The following is a 14,778-nucleotide window of genomic DNA, read 5'->3' as shown; positions in this document are numbered from 1 at the left end:
TGACTGATTTCAGTTATGAACTTAAATCATAAATCATGCACAACATACCTCAATATAACAAAATGCAATTGTAACCTATTATTCTATACTGTTGTGTTGATTGACCTCAATTCCAAACAGCCTTATTACTTCAAAGTTGCCTTCATTATCGACAACGATTGGTTTGTTTCACTAAGCTTCCCTGATTTTCAAGGTCTGTAGGAATGTGTCATGAGAGGTCCACAAAAAGAGTGATATAAAAACAACTAAGTTTGTTATTAGATTGTAATGTAACAAATTGCATATCTTTAAACGCTGATAAATGCTCTTCATTGTGTTCCTGCAATCACTATCAATTTCTAGTTTTTATACTATGATTCATGTAACACTATACCTTTCAGCAGCGAACCTATATGAGATATGGACCTATAAGCTTACCGCTGAATCCGAACCACGATTCAATGCTGGGAATCGAAGCCGGGTCTCCCACGCCAAAGGCGGGTACGCTAACAGTTTTAGCTACGAGGAAGCTATTTGAGATCTCAGGTAACACTACTTCCCATTCCGTTTAAGTCCAGTCATCTCAATCAAAACGAGAGGGTAGAAAGGGGGCGACATTAGGACGCTTTTTAAAAAAAATTCACTTTCATTGTAATGTGTATCTTAGGGAGAGCAGGGTTCAAATACTTTTCATAAAGAAATAAATAGGTAACATCTCAATCAGGCCTATAAATAAAGTCTTGAATTTCACCTGCACAATTTTAAAAGCCTAAGTTTAGTATACAGTGTTTTTTTTTTTTTTTTTTAAATAGCGATTCATGTAAAACTACGTCATACGATGGAAACTGTGGGCAGGAAAAGGACGGAAGGACCAAGGCATTATTGTTATACAATCCGCCATTGCCTGTTGAAGCTGAGTGAAACCGTGGAAAATCCTGTTAGAATGTCCGGCTTCGGTGCGGGTTGAATTTTTAGAATATGATAAATAAAAAAAGTGTTTCTGGTTTATTCCTAACATAATGGAAATGAAATAAATGGCTTCTATTAGTGCATTCGTAATTTTTAAATGGTAAACTTTCTATTAATACTTTTTTTTTTTGTGTGAGGCTTTGCGCCTGCTAATTGGTTACTCTAACTTGCGGACGGGGTACCGTCTCTGTATTCCAATGTTGTTGGAATTTTCCCTAGCCCCCTCAAAAAAGGTGAGTCTTTAGGAGAAACCTTTAAAAAAGAAAAATACTCCAAAAATATACCTCAAACCTTGGATTGAAATTATAACCTTAATGAGATAATTATTTTTATTCAATCATTTTTCTCAGTACACGCTTAGCTTTCAGAATTGCCTTTAAATGTGTATTCCCAAAATCATCTCCAGAATAGACCATTCACTAAGAAAAAAAAAAAAAAAAAAGAAAAAAAAAATTGGGAATCGTGCGTAACGATCGCGCTTCATAAAATTCGCTATAACTGTGTTCATCTGTAACTTGAAGCACAAAGCAATGTGACGACGTTAGCTATGTTTGTAGTACACTCTCGTATCAGTACAAATCAATAAAATGTCTTTACAAATCGAAAATGTTTCATTTAAAAAAAATTCTCAACACTATATTTGGATAGTTACACACACAAAAAGAAAATGCGTTGCATAAAAAGGAACCCAAATCATCAAAGATAATTACATAACTTCTTATTTTCTGTAATACTATAATATGAATCAAAGACACTACAAACGTTTCATTTTAAAAAAAGAAGTTAACACAATTTGGATAACTACACATGAAAGCAAAATAGTTGCATTAAAAAGATCGGGAAACTCTCGAATTCTTTTTACGTATCTGCTGGAATATATGACATATAGTACGATCATTAGATGTTACAAAGGAATTTTGATCTTAAAATATATTTTAAGAAAGCGAAAAAACATCCAACCTTTTGATTCTTTAAAAAACAGTTAACCTAATTTCGTGCATTTTTTTTTTTTTTTTGGTGGAAAATGTTGACTTTCAGTGACAAGTAGAAAGTAGATGTGTCGTTCTCTTCAGCACAAATCAAGCTTACAAATTTTCAAATGATGTAATTCTCAATGTGTAATTTCCCTTCAAAAGTTTTTTTTTTTTTTTTTTTTTTTTTAATATGGTGGTCCCGCGGAGCGGTCTCGACTACACATACCCTAACTAGTTACCATGAAAAATATTATACACTATATGTAATGCATATGCGAAATTTCATTTCAATATTTAGAATAGTTACAAAGAAGAATTCTCAATCCTGTTTGACAATACCAAATTTCATATATAAGGAAAAACTAGGATATACAAAAACTTCCGAACACTGTACCATTTATGAGAGTATTGTGGTTAATACAACACACTTACCCGAAAGACAAGCTATCAAGTGGTGTCATCCGCAGGTATGGGGAATCTCTCTCTAAAGTTTTTCGAAAATTTGGCGCCTCCTGGAGTAGTATAGTCTATGATATAATTACTTTGAAAAATACTATTGTCTATACGTAATGTGTATGCCAATACTACGCACACATTAACTCAAATTAGTGGCCCCGCGTAACGCGCACTATCTTTTGATGTGAGTGGTCACGGTCAAAAAAGAACTCTTTTACGCCAGCTATCCTGAATTTCCTCATTCATATCAGGCAAATACCGTAATGGTATCTCTTCTTTTCAATTTCCAGGGTAGTGTGATCGCGTGAGTGACGTTATCCATATGTGATGGGCTAACACGGGTGCCGAAAGCCCAGAAATTATATCTCTTCTACTACCTCAAATCAGGGCTAGTCATGCGACTGGATTTCAACGATTTTCCCTTAGTCCTACCGGCCACAAAATTTCCGCCCTACTACACTGGCGCTTGAAGTCACTGTCACGACACTTGCTGCTCTCTTTATCACCATCACACTTCACCTACGAACACTGCTTTTTATTTGTAAGTTTATACGTGCGAGATCTAGTGTTGATAGTTTTTGATAGACGTCACAATGAAATAACTGAATGAGCATTTTTACTTTCGAGCGGCGATAGGAGAGAAGCAAGTATGAGAAAAAATCGAATTCGAGATATCAATGAATTTACAAGTTTTATGGCCCTACATACCAAAAAATTGATTTTTCGATGTGTTTGTCTTGATGTACTCGCCTAGAGGTCATATCATTCAACGTATCTGGACTATTTTTTTTAAAAAAAAATTACATTCTCCAGGAAATTTTTCGAATTTTCTTCCTACTCTAATCCTTTCAATCATGAATTTTCAATTTGTCATAAAAAATTATAAAAGAGTATTTTGTAATTTATTTTAATAAGTTCAAACACACACACAACGAACAGTTTGAATTTAATATTCCAGAATACTAAATTTGAACCTTGCCAGATATAGAATATTGTGACTCAAACTCTTGGCAGATTCACATGTAATGAAATTAGAACTGTTTATGCTCTGTATTATGTTAATTCATCTTGAATTACATTAATGTACGATATTTTGTTTCTTCAATTATCGTGTGACAAACTGAAGCATTTTTTATTCTTCACTATGCATAACACTACGCATACAAGATTTTCTTTTACAACTTTCCCTCTTACATTTCGGTTCATTCTTTTGTTTTACGAATATATTCTCAGGGCTCATAGTGAGACCGTCTCTTGTAGATAGTTGAAAAGTGACCAAAAGCACATGAAAAAGTGATGAAAAGCACACGAAAAGTGGCCAAAATCTCATCATGCCCCTTTTTTTCCTTTGTCAATTTCTCCATCACCTCTCTGTTGTTTTGTTTCATCTTTTCTTGTTTGCTTCGTTTTGAGCTTCCTCCTTTCTTAGGTTTTCTAAATATGCTTTGTAGTTACGGTAAGCATACTTCGCAGATGTGAGAAGCTTCTAGTGAGTGGAACTAGTTCTGGCGTATTTCCGAATTTCATCATCCCAGACATTATATTTAACTTAGCATTGCGAGTTCTCAAAGCCATGAAATATTCAAATTTACCGCCTAGTCTTAAGAACATACAAGAAGCATAACACAAGACGAACATGATGACCTTCCGCCACACACACAACGTTGAGCGGAGAGTTAACTATTACAAGAGAAAACTAAGACTATTATGACAGAAGAAAGAATAGACACACAAGGGTTCTCAACCCCACCTTCAGAGCTTCAGCGTCCACCAACCATCCACTGTGCTTCAGAAAGAAAAAAGCTGACTGTTTCGCATGTGACAGCAAGTACTGAAATTTTCAGAAGAGTAATGAGTAACAAATTTCTGCCTTTTTCCATTTATTTTTATACTTTTCTTAGAAAAGTGCCAATGCAAAACCTAAATCACACGAAAAAGTCCCTTTACCTCCCAAAAAAGTAACTTTTAGTTTTTTTTAAAAAAAAGTGACTCGCTATGAGCCCTGTATTCTATTAGGCAAATAATACCGGCTTTCTTGTAGTGAATACGTGCTTTTTTATTGTCTTGTTCATGTGATGGCCTCACTCTTTTATAATTTTATTTCTCAAAAAGTATGAAAGCTTTCCCAACATACTGTCTGAAGTATATAAGATCCGTGATTTGCATTTAGGAATAAATGCTCTTCCTTCTCTTCTGTATTCAAGCCAAGCATTTGTTATGACCATTTCAAATGCACGTAAAATCATACAATGTCCTGCGAATATAGTAGTCAGTATAACACAAGTAAGAGACTGAACTTGCTTGAATTCTAGATTTTTCCCGTGCTTGAATAGTACCACTTTACTATTTCTAGTCTATTTACCTCAACATATTGAATTTTCTCAATTTTCTACATTTATTGTGGTGTACATTTAAAAATTATACAACACAGGAATTAACTCACTCACTCTATGGAACCCGGAAGTTCAATACCACGTTCACAAAAGCTCTCCACTGACTTCTATCCTTAGCCAACTGGATTCAGTTTTTACTTTTTAGTCCTATTTCTGCGAAATCCATCTGAATATTGTCCTCCCATCTGCGTCTAGGTCTTCCTAATGATCGTTTTCTGATTGGTCTTTCAGTTAGAATTTTGAAAGCGTTCCTGCTTTCTTCCATTCTGGCTACATGAGCTGCCCATCTGAGCCTCCTAGATTCGATGACCCTAACAATATTTGGTAAACGATATAAATTATGTAGTTCTTCGTTATGAAGTTTCCGCCATTCACCATTCCCGCTCCTCTTGGGTTCGAATATTTGTCTTAGGATCTTCGGTTTTTATTATATTTATTAAAAACTAGTCCTCCTCCACTTGCAATTTTCTGAGCAAATCCACGAGAATTTTGTATGTTTATGTCATGAGAAGTCCAAATATAGCTTGTAGAATTATTAAGTTTAACAGATACAGCAGGAAGTACTTGTCTTTGAGCGACTGAAATAACCAAGACTTACCTGTAATTGATTCAAATTCTTGTAGCTTATCGTCCTTTATCATACAAATCGTCCATATCAGGAATGTTGCACTTTTCAACCAATAAAAGAATTATATCACAACTTACTTTCTTCCGATTAGGTCTTCAAGGATAATCAGATTTCACAAACCGAATGTGGTCACTGTCGACTCTCCACACAAAAAATAAAACCTCAGTGAAACAAGCACAGTACGTTTTGTTTACATATGTAACACTAGCCTTCGGCTAGCTGAGAACAGAGCCCCCAGATACCCGCATTTGTTCGGCTTACGGCCTCGCACTTCTTATATTCCTTATCTTAATTCAAGATATGCTCACTTATAACTAACTCCAACCCCAACCTTTTCTCTTCCCGCCTTTTTCCTTTTAAGATAAAAACCTGAAATACGTCTTTGATTAGTTAACTATTACAATCCCAAACATTTTTCTTTCCTTCTAAGGGACAAATGTCTATTTTACATTAAGAGCCTAAAGATCGATTTTCATGCCTCTAACCTTCACGGATTTCGATATGGCCATCTTATTGTAACAATTATAACCCCGTCTTTTTTTTTTTTTTTTTTTTTTTTCCCTTTGAAGGAGAAATATCGAATACTGAAACCAGTCTTCATTTTCAATGAAAGATCTAAAATATTACATTTTATGTCTGGATAACTTTAACCGAAATCCGTTAAACATGTACACTTTAAATGAGAAATCCAAATATCGAATTTCATGTTTCTAACCTTCAAGGTTCCGAGATATGATCATATAATATCCCCTTTCTTCCGTTCTACGTTAAATAAACCTGAAAAAACTTGTCTAATTATTTTAAATGAGAAGTCTATATACCAAATTTTATGTCTCTAACCTTCAGAGATTCCGAAATATGGACATTTTAAGATAGTAATTGGACCCTGTTTTCTTCCTCAAGAGTCCAATTTCTAAAAATCCTTTCTTAGTAAGAGCTTACGTCAGAATGCTATGCCTATAAAAATTTCAAGTTTCTGGCTTAAGCAGCTTGGCCTGGGCGATGATCAGTCAGAACTTTAAAAAAAAGAGATTTCCTGGGTTACAGGTCAACTACAGTCACAATGCCCTATTATATCTATCATGTTAAAGCATTTGCGTCACAACTACAAAACTGAAGTTCCTATGAACATTCACTCTCCTTAGTTCCTTTCATGATGCGCTAGAAAAAGAAAACACTTCATTTCTGGGGAAAAATCTAGAAGGGATAATTTGCACTTGGGGATTTTTTTTTTTTTTTTTGAACGATTTTCTCAAAAAATGTCTCAGGACTTTTGTTCATATTTCATGTTTAACAAATCTACATTATGATGTAAATTATTTTTAAAAAATTCACAAGGGGTAGTTTATCTTGAGAATGAGTTTTTTGGACGACTTTCTCAAGAACAATTCTCGCAATTTTGTACACATTTTATAAATCTTTTATTAGCAAACCTATAATACGGATAGTTCATCACCCATGAAAAAGTCTTCAAGCAGTAATTTGCTCTAGGAGGTGAGCCTTTTTTTCCCTTTCATTCTTCACCCCGTAACTTTTTCAGGAAGTGCTCACCTTTGTTATTTCATTAACATTTTATATATATATATGTATAATATTAATGAAATAACAATCCTACAATACGGCATAAACCATTTTTCTTTGGTTCAACATATCCAGAAATAAGTACAACATAATTCAATTTAAGAACTGAGAGTGAGAAAGTTTAGTATGGCGGCTCGTACCTTATTAATTTCACTTCTAGCATCTCCCTTATCTACTAAAGCTATGACCGAAAGTGCTCATAGTATACCTTTTTAAGGCTAGTGTGATCATGTTTCATTGGTTTTTGGTGTCCTGCACATGAAGTGTCCAGTTTATGGATTCAATCCATTAGTGCATGAATTTTCTTAAAGTAATTTGTGTACAGTTTGTTATTTTGGGCTACGTTTACAACACTTGAAACAACTGCAACGGATTACGCCTGAAATTTGGACTGTTTTGGATGGGAAACGCCACCCAAAAATCGGAAAATGAAATGAAATTTTTAGTTTTACGTCCCACAATGCGCAGGAACACTCAAGTCATATCTTACCACTATTTTTCTTATAAAAAAGACTTTGTTCAAATAATATTAACACTTGGTTACTTTAGTTAAAAGTTTCAGTTGTTAAACTGGTATTTCTTTACCAGTCATGTATTTGAGCGGGTACTGTCCTTTCAACAATAATAGCAGTCTTTGAAAGGTTTGTCGTTTAAACCCAAATCTGTCAGTTTTTCGAGAATTAACACTCTTTCAGTACTCCTGAAGTATCGTGCAACAATATTCTGTCCGCAAAAGTTAAGGATGAGTGGTTACTATGAATTTAAACGTAATGAACACGACATTCGACTTTTCAGATTACATGCACTACTGGGTTAAAACGGCACTAGTTTTTAAAAAGTGATTGAAATCTGAGGTATAAAAAACTGATTTTTACACAGTATTCTCACAAGCCCAGTAGAACGACATATCTAGATGCATTCATTTCACCCCTCTGATTAGTGAAACATCTAAAGCGATCCTCAGTTCTAGATTTACGAAAGATCTATTAATGGATTCTGATTAACGAGCTGGGAAGTTGTCCTCTTTCTTTCTTTCTTTCATATACTTTGTAACATGACCCGATCTTCGTTTCTTACAATTTCGTGCAGGTGGTCCCCACTAATCTTGAGAACAAGTGCGAAAACAGCTGACTAATAGCTCAATAAACCCATTTTGACTGAACTACTAATGTCTTACTATGTAGAATATGATTAGCGTTGATTTATACTCTCACAGACAAGACAATTTCACTACCTCTTAATTTTTCGAAGTCATTTTTTATGAACAAGATTTCCTTCGTTTGGTTTTTTGACCTACCGAATCGTAACAGTAGAAGATGTTTTGAAAGGGGATTGCTAAAAGAAAAACATAAGTAAATATTTAAAAGATCACGTCATCAGTAACGTGTCCAACATTTAGAGTAAATTTAACATTATCAACATAAGAATAGCTTGCTTTAATGAGACCAAGTTCAATGAGACATATAGCGAAGTTTACACTGTAATAAGTAATACATATCTTATGGGTAAACGCCGATTCCACAAATAGGGGTTAAATGGTTTTACTGCACGTGTTTACAAAAATTTTTTCTCCATGCGCGTGGTCTAATGAGAGTAAGAGAAACAGTGATACGCACATTTTATGGACTAAGTAAATTTTCCTTTTCCTTACTTACACGCTATGTACTAAAAACTATAAGAATTACAATTACAGAAATTTCCGTACCAGTATTATATCTTTAAAGACCTGCGTACGTCATCGTAGTTGAGATACGACTTGTCACTGACCTCTAATACGTAAGTCACACACAAATCGTAATGAGATACATGCCAATTTTACAAAGGATAACTAAATGTTTGGTACGAAAACACCACCAACAAATATAAACGGAAGTGCAAAACTGGCCTCGATTTTCTAGATTATTACCTTTTAAAATAACATTTCGGCAATTTAAGTATTAACGTATATTAAAGAATATTAATTTTAAAACGTAAATATTAATATTAATTATGCATCTCTAGAACGCATCTTTATGATTAACCATTTAAGATCACTTTCGTTTGTCAATTATTTAAAAAATCATACTTATATTTTTAATATCCACACCAGATGATTACTTAGTTTATACAGAAATTGATTAAAATTTGTGTGTTTATTTACCCTTGATCTGAAGGTAATGCAGAATGTGCATTTGCATTTCCTGCAAAACAATGCCTGAAATTCAGAAAATACACCTACTTGTTACACGATATGAAATTCTCATTTGCGGAGAAACATTTTTTTTTTCAACAATACAAATACATATAGTAATTAGGAAATATTTAAAAATCTTATTTCATTTTCTATATAAACGAAATTTGTGAGCGCACATATATTTCATGTAGACAAACAAATACTGTACACAATACAAAAAGGCAAATGTGCTCGTAGACAGTTTCCTTATCGCTTTTAAAATTCGTAGCCTTAGATAACCAGATCAACATTACTTACCATGTATTTTATCAATTATATACTCATTCAGAAGACTAAAGAAATATACAAGTTTCAAGCTAACTACAAAATACTTGCTAACTGATAAATCTAAATAGAAGTGAGTAGTTAAACCTCGCTTTGTACTTGAGAGGTTTGGATTTATTATTAGTCCATTATAATAGTTTTTCTGAAATTCGTCAATCTCCTAAATGAAATTCTCCATAATATGCATACTACATTAGATAACCAAAATAGTGCTGTCGATATTTGTATCTACAAGAAGGAATGCAATAACAAAGTAAGTTGTACAAGGAAAACCAGACAGTGCCCATTAGCAGTAAAACTATGTCTGGAATAAAGAAATTGTCATTTGCTCATGTCGCCTTCTGGACAGCAATCAACCCCTGTAAGATTTATCTACCCACTTCATAACGTTTCTTCATTTGGTGGAGGTACTCGCAAATGATATCTGCACTCCAACTAAATGTTGTAACACTACTTCGATGTTTAACCACTATCAGCCTCAATAGCAGCCTGAAGTGCCTCGTCTATGCTTTGTCACGCACAATATTGTAAAGTTTTGTCCCATATAGGTATAGGTAGAACGTGTCCGGAATCGATCTCCCACTACCAATTTTATTGTAAAATTTCTCTGTAGAAGTATTTTCACAAAATACTGTACAAATTACTCTCTCTAATATCAAAGGTTAGTTATAGGTGGTCTTTGATCGTAAGGTTGCAGACAGGATCTCTGCAGAGCCCCGTGCAGGCTAAGCGGAGTGGAATTAGGTGCACAAAGCTCCGAAGCAAGCAACGGGTACGTTAGTTGGCCAACAGAGCCTCGAAGCAGGCTAAGCCAGGAGCAAGGATAGGCGTAGTCCCGAAGCAGACAGGAGGAGGATCACCAGAAAACTGGTACTGAATTGCCTTTGTTCATCCAATTTATAGGGTTCCTTGGGTGGCGGTGGCGCTGCTGCTCCGATGTCTTCTGCTCCGTGGGAGGGGCTAGAAGCCGTCGTCTACAAGTGATTCGTCGTGTGGTGTGAAGTCTTGTTGCCGAACTACGTGGTGGTGTTTGTAAACACTGACATGTGGAATTGTTTGTTTACATTATTACATGGGATATTACAATATGTATCCTAAAACGGATTTATCGCTGCAAGTCTCAAATTTCTAAATTCCTGTTCACTGTCAATTCCTGCTATTCACTGATTTGTCACATTCCTATCAAATACTTGGCATATTTTTCTTGACATTTCACTATTATTTGTTCCCAGGTTACTCAAAGCATACAAACCCGTATGATGCTACTTGAGGACCCTACGTTTGCTCTGGTCTCTCAACCCTGCAAACTGTGACGACAGTAACGATCAGCTATGACATGAAACATGCTGTGGCTCCTTTTCTTTTTCACCTCGAAACGACATACGTATGAAGTGAAGGCACTGTTACCACACAAATCGAACATTTTGGGGAGGGAGGTACAATCTTGTCCAAAATTATTGTCGCATGTCTATAAATATGTTGCTGTAGAAATAACATTTGATAAATTCGCCTGGTATTTCTTATGTTAATATGTGTATAATCGGCGAAGAAGTGTATGTGGAAAATTTAATGTCAAAGGAGTAGTAAATAAGAACAATAAAGCAAAAATAAAACTTTCTTCTCCATTTAGCAACATTTTGTTTTACTAATTCGAATTTTCGTATTTATAATTCTTTTCCTATGTAATTTACAACAAATATACATTTCCCGATTATACACACAGATTCAGTATTAAAAGTATCATACAAAATCATTATCAAATTATATTCTTACAAGAAGACAATTATAGATATGCTACAATCATTTTGGACATGAGTGTATAAATATACCACATTGACTTGACACAGTCTTCCGTTTCAGGCGCTGCTATCGGCTGAAGGAATTCCACTCTCTTTCGTTAAGGCTGTCTCGCTTAGCAGCTGCTGAACCCTTATTGGCTCAGCGCGTGGGTGTGTCGGAATGTGAGCTTTAGTTCGCATCTTTGCCACGGCTCAAGACATTTTGGCAGCACAATACCTAATATGTTGACTGCGGCTCTCGGAATTTTCCGACAGACATTTCAAATGTGAAAATCTTACAAGAACGGTCACCACAATCATCCGACCTCAGCCATACAGACTTACTGACTATAGGGAAGAGGGTCATTCACGAAATCCGTAACAGGACCTTGATGCGGCTCCCAGTGCACAGAAATCTTTTGAAACAAAAATGTTACTATCAAAGTGCATGTGTCGAATCACGTTGTGATGTTTCTGGAATCAGAGAAATCTCGGGAATACTTGTACGGGAGAAACTTCAAATTTTAAATGAAAACCGGGATTGATTTAGCCCCTATTGAAACAATCGCTAAATATGGAACTTTTGAGAAGAAACACCGTATTTCTTACCATTTGGCAGCTACAGGAGTTCATTAATAGATCAATGCGAGGGTTTCTGCATGTTGCAACTGAAATGGAATACTAAATAATTGTTTGAAACTAAAGTGAAGTACAAAAGTATATATTTAGAAACAAACGGAAATTGTAGAAAATAGTGGCGTCTTGAGAATACCATTACTAAGGGGGGGAGGGGCCGCGGTCACTTCAAAATGTCGAACTGAAACAGGGATTGCCTTTACTTTAGTTGAAACAATTCTTAAATATTGAGTTGAAAGAAACGCTAATAGGCAATAGTTCATGACAGTTGGTACCGTATAGCTGCTATAGAAGCTGAGTTGTTCGAAAAAAGGATGAGATATGGGATCAAAGGAAGACACTGCTACTGTAGTATGCATCAAGCAACTCATGTTGACGTCGACACACATGGCAAGTACAACTTGCAAAATAGATAGACTGACCATAAAATTTTCCGCTGAAAACGGAACAGGTCTAAAAAAAAATCGTAAGGAGAAACAGGTCAGTGCGTAAATTAGTAGGCTACCTGTTTATCTTAGCAACAGCTAATACATTTATATTGTAACATATATTCGTATAAGCTACAGAATATAAACAGTGCTGAACTTACAATATAATTGAATTTAATTGAAAAGGTTGGGGTGGGTGCGCCGTCGACGGAGGTCTTTTAGCACCTATCACTAGGTAAGAGGTCACGCAGTAAACGCGAAGAGACGCAAAGATACACAGCTAAAAACAGAATGTCATAAGGAACACACTAAAAGTCACTCAGGCCACCAGACTGAGTGCAGAAAAAGAAAAGCACAAGAGAAAATAAATAATGCAAGAAATGCTAAAAGCGGTGGGGGGGACTGTAGTTCCGAAGAACTGGGCGATGGGAGCGCCACTTCCCGACGCCGGCAATACTTTGTATAGAGTATGGTTTAAGAAAAGTGAGTTCCTTACCTTTAGTTAACTGTAACAAACGAGTGCAAGCAAGTAAATGGCCAAAAGAAAGCCATTTAACATTATACATAAAAAAAAAAAATACTTTCATGTGTATCTGAGCAACGCGACTAATACATAAAAATCAATAAAAATAATAATATATGATTCTATGTTTACCTTGATCTGGATCTGGAGCGCGAGCGACTCCTGCGACGAGATCTTGACCTTGAACGTGACCTCGATCTTGAACTGGAGGAACGTGATCTTCGGCGCCGTCTTGTGTCTTCTACCAAGCGAATTCTTCGTCCATTCAGGTCTGTGTCATCCAATTTATCCAAAGCATTTTTCATATCAGTATAGGTTGCAAACTCCACTACCCTAGAACAAAATAAATATTTTAAATAATTTAATGGTAAATGGATCTTGTTCTTAACAGCCTCCACCTTACATTATGTGTCAGGCAACCTCTGCACTCACCTTTGGTTTTAAAAAAGAAAAGCCATTGCAAATAATTAATATCCCAACAAAAAGTAAGTTTTATAAACTAGAGTGAATCATGACATGTGGACAATCTAAAACAATATATAACAGCTGTGTTGAAATATGTGGAGCACGGCTATAATAAATAAAAGGATATGCAGGGTTCTAGAAGTCTCCTTGCATAATATACTTGTGAGAGAGGAGATAGATAATGGCAAATTCGGTCATTTCACTATGTATTTCTTTGTATCCGCCTTAATAAGCTAAACAACATTTACCCAACATTAAACTTCTAATTAAAAGTACTAATTTCGTTAGCGGGGCTCTTCCTCAAGGAATAATTGCAACTGTCAGGTGGAGAAAGAAAAAAAAATGCTCAGAATGCACTTCCAGCGAATACATTTTAATAATATTTCATACTAGAGAATGAAACAATGATACCTTGGAAAAGGAACTTAATCCTGCAGAAGCCTGGTCGAGTTCCAAGGCTTACTTTCCCTTCAAAATGGAAACTGGATTAATTCCTTCCTGGGTTCCAAGAAGTCGAATTTTCAGAACTTATTTTAACTCAATGAACTAAATTTTAAGGTGAAATATTAAATAATAATAAAAACAACTTTTAGGATTCACGGTTGTTATAAAGAAAAATAACAAAATAGATACAAAAATATAAAATTAGCAGCGAAAAATACGAGATGCTTTCACTACAGCTTCCGACAACAAAGTGAAAGACTGCATATGTTGTGGCCCATGCGCAGAAGAACGAACGGACCAACATATGAAAAACGTGATGGGAATTTGTATTTCGGAGGCAATACTTTATTTGGCTTATATCAGGCTTTCCACTGCTAACTAATGAAAATAGAGAAATCACAACGAAAAAATATAGGAGGTTTCGTGAAGCTGTGAAAAAAGGACATTTCAATTATTTCCTGGAACATTTTGCACGAACATTTGTGCATTTGGAACATTTTGAAAGAACAAGGAACAAAGAAATTCATATAACAATATTTCTGCCTATTGGAAGGAACATTTCCATTATCCAATAGGTAGAAATAAAAAATGCATGGAAATTACATATGATCCTTATAGTCAACCCTGTACGCTCAATCAGGGTTCGAAAAAACCCAATCCACCTGGGCCCGTGTGGGTTTTTTCGGGTATTTTCGGTTTTTCTCGAAGTATTTCAATGTCTTTGGGGTAAAATGTTAAAATATGATTTACATTTAAAGACTGACATTCTCACAACTTTTATTCACTTTCAACAATTTTCTATTCACTGCTGTTTTGAAAAAATGGCCGCCAATTTGAAATTTTATATTGGATAGCCGAAAAAATCTATCTAGGAAATTTAAAATGGCTTGTGCTTCTACCCTCAAAATTTCAATTTAAGTCCGAATATAGCACCCTGTAGCATGGATACCCGCTATTTTAAATAATGACCGCCATTTTGAAATTTTATGCCGCCAAAATATATAAAGCTAGTCTCTTGTGCTTCTAC

General features: G+C 35.2%; 1 protein-coding gene across 9 annotated transcripts in view; it reads right to left on the bottom strand.

The window, feature by feature from the left end:
- Positions 1 to 14,778, bottom strand: part of LOC145686083 (serine/arginine-rich splicing factor 5-like) — a 78,794-nt gene that overhangs the window by 23,289 nt on the left and 40,727 nt on the right. For all 9 annotated transcript variants that reach the window (XM_081759016.1, XM_081759012.1, XM_081759013.1 and 6 more), the window contains exon 7: positions 12,975 to 13,175. In XM_081759016.1, coding sequence (XP_081615142.1) covers positions 12,975 to 13,175 — 201 coding nt within the window. The remainder of the gene's footprint in view (positions 1 to 12,974; positions 13,176 to 14,778) is intronic.

Source organism: Thermobia domestica, chromosome 5, assembly GCF_964235325.1.
Source record: "Thermobia domestica chromosome 5, izTheDome1.hap1.1, whole genome shotgun sequence".
Lineage (NCBI taxonomy): Eukaryota > Metazoa > Arthropoda > Insecta > Zygentoma > Lepismatidae > Thermobia > Thermobia domestica.
The sequence above is the reverse complement of the archived record's forward strand: the minus strand, read 5'-3'. Positions and strand labels throughout refer to the sequence as shown.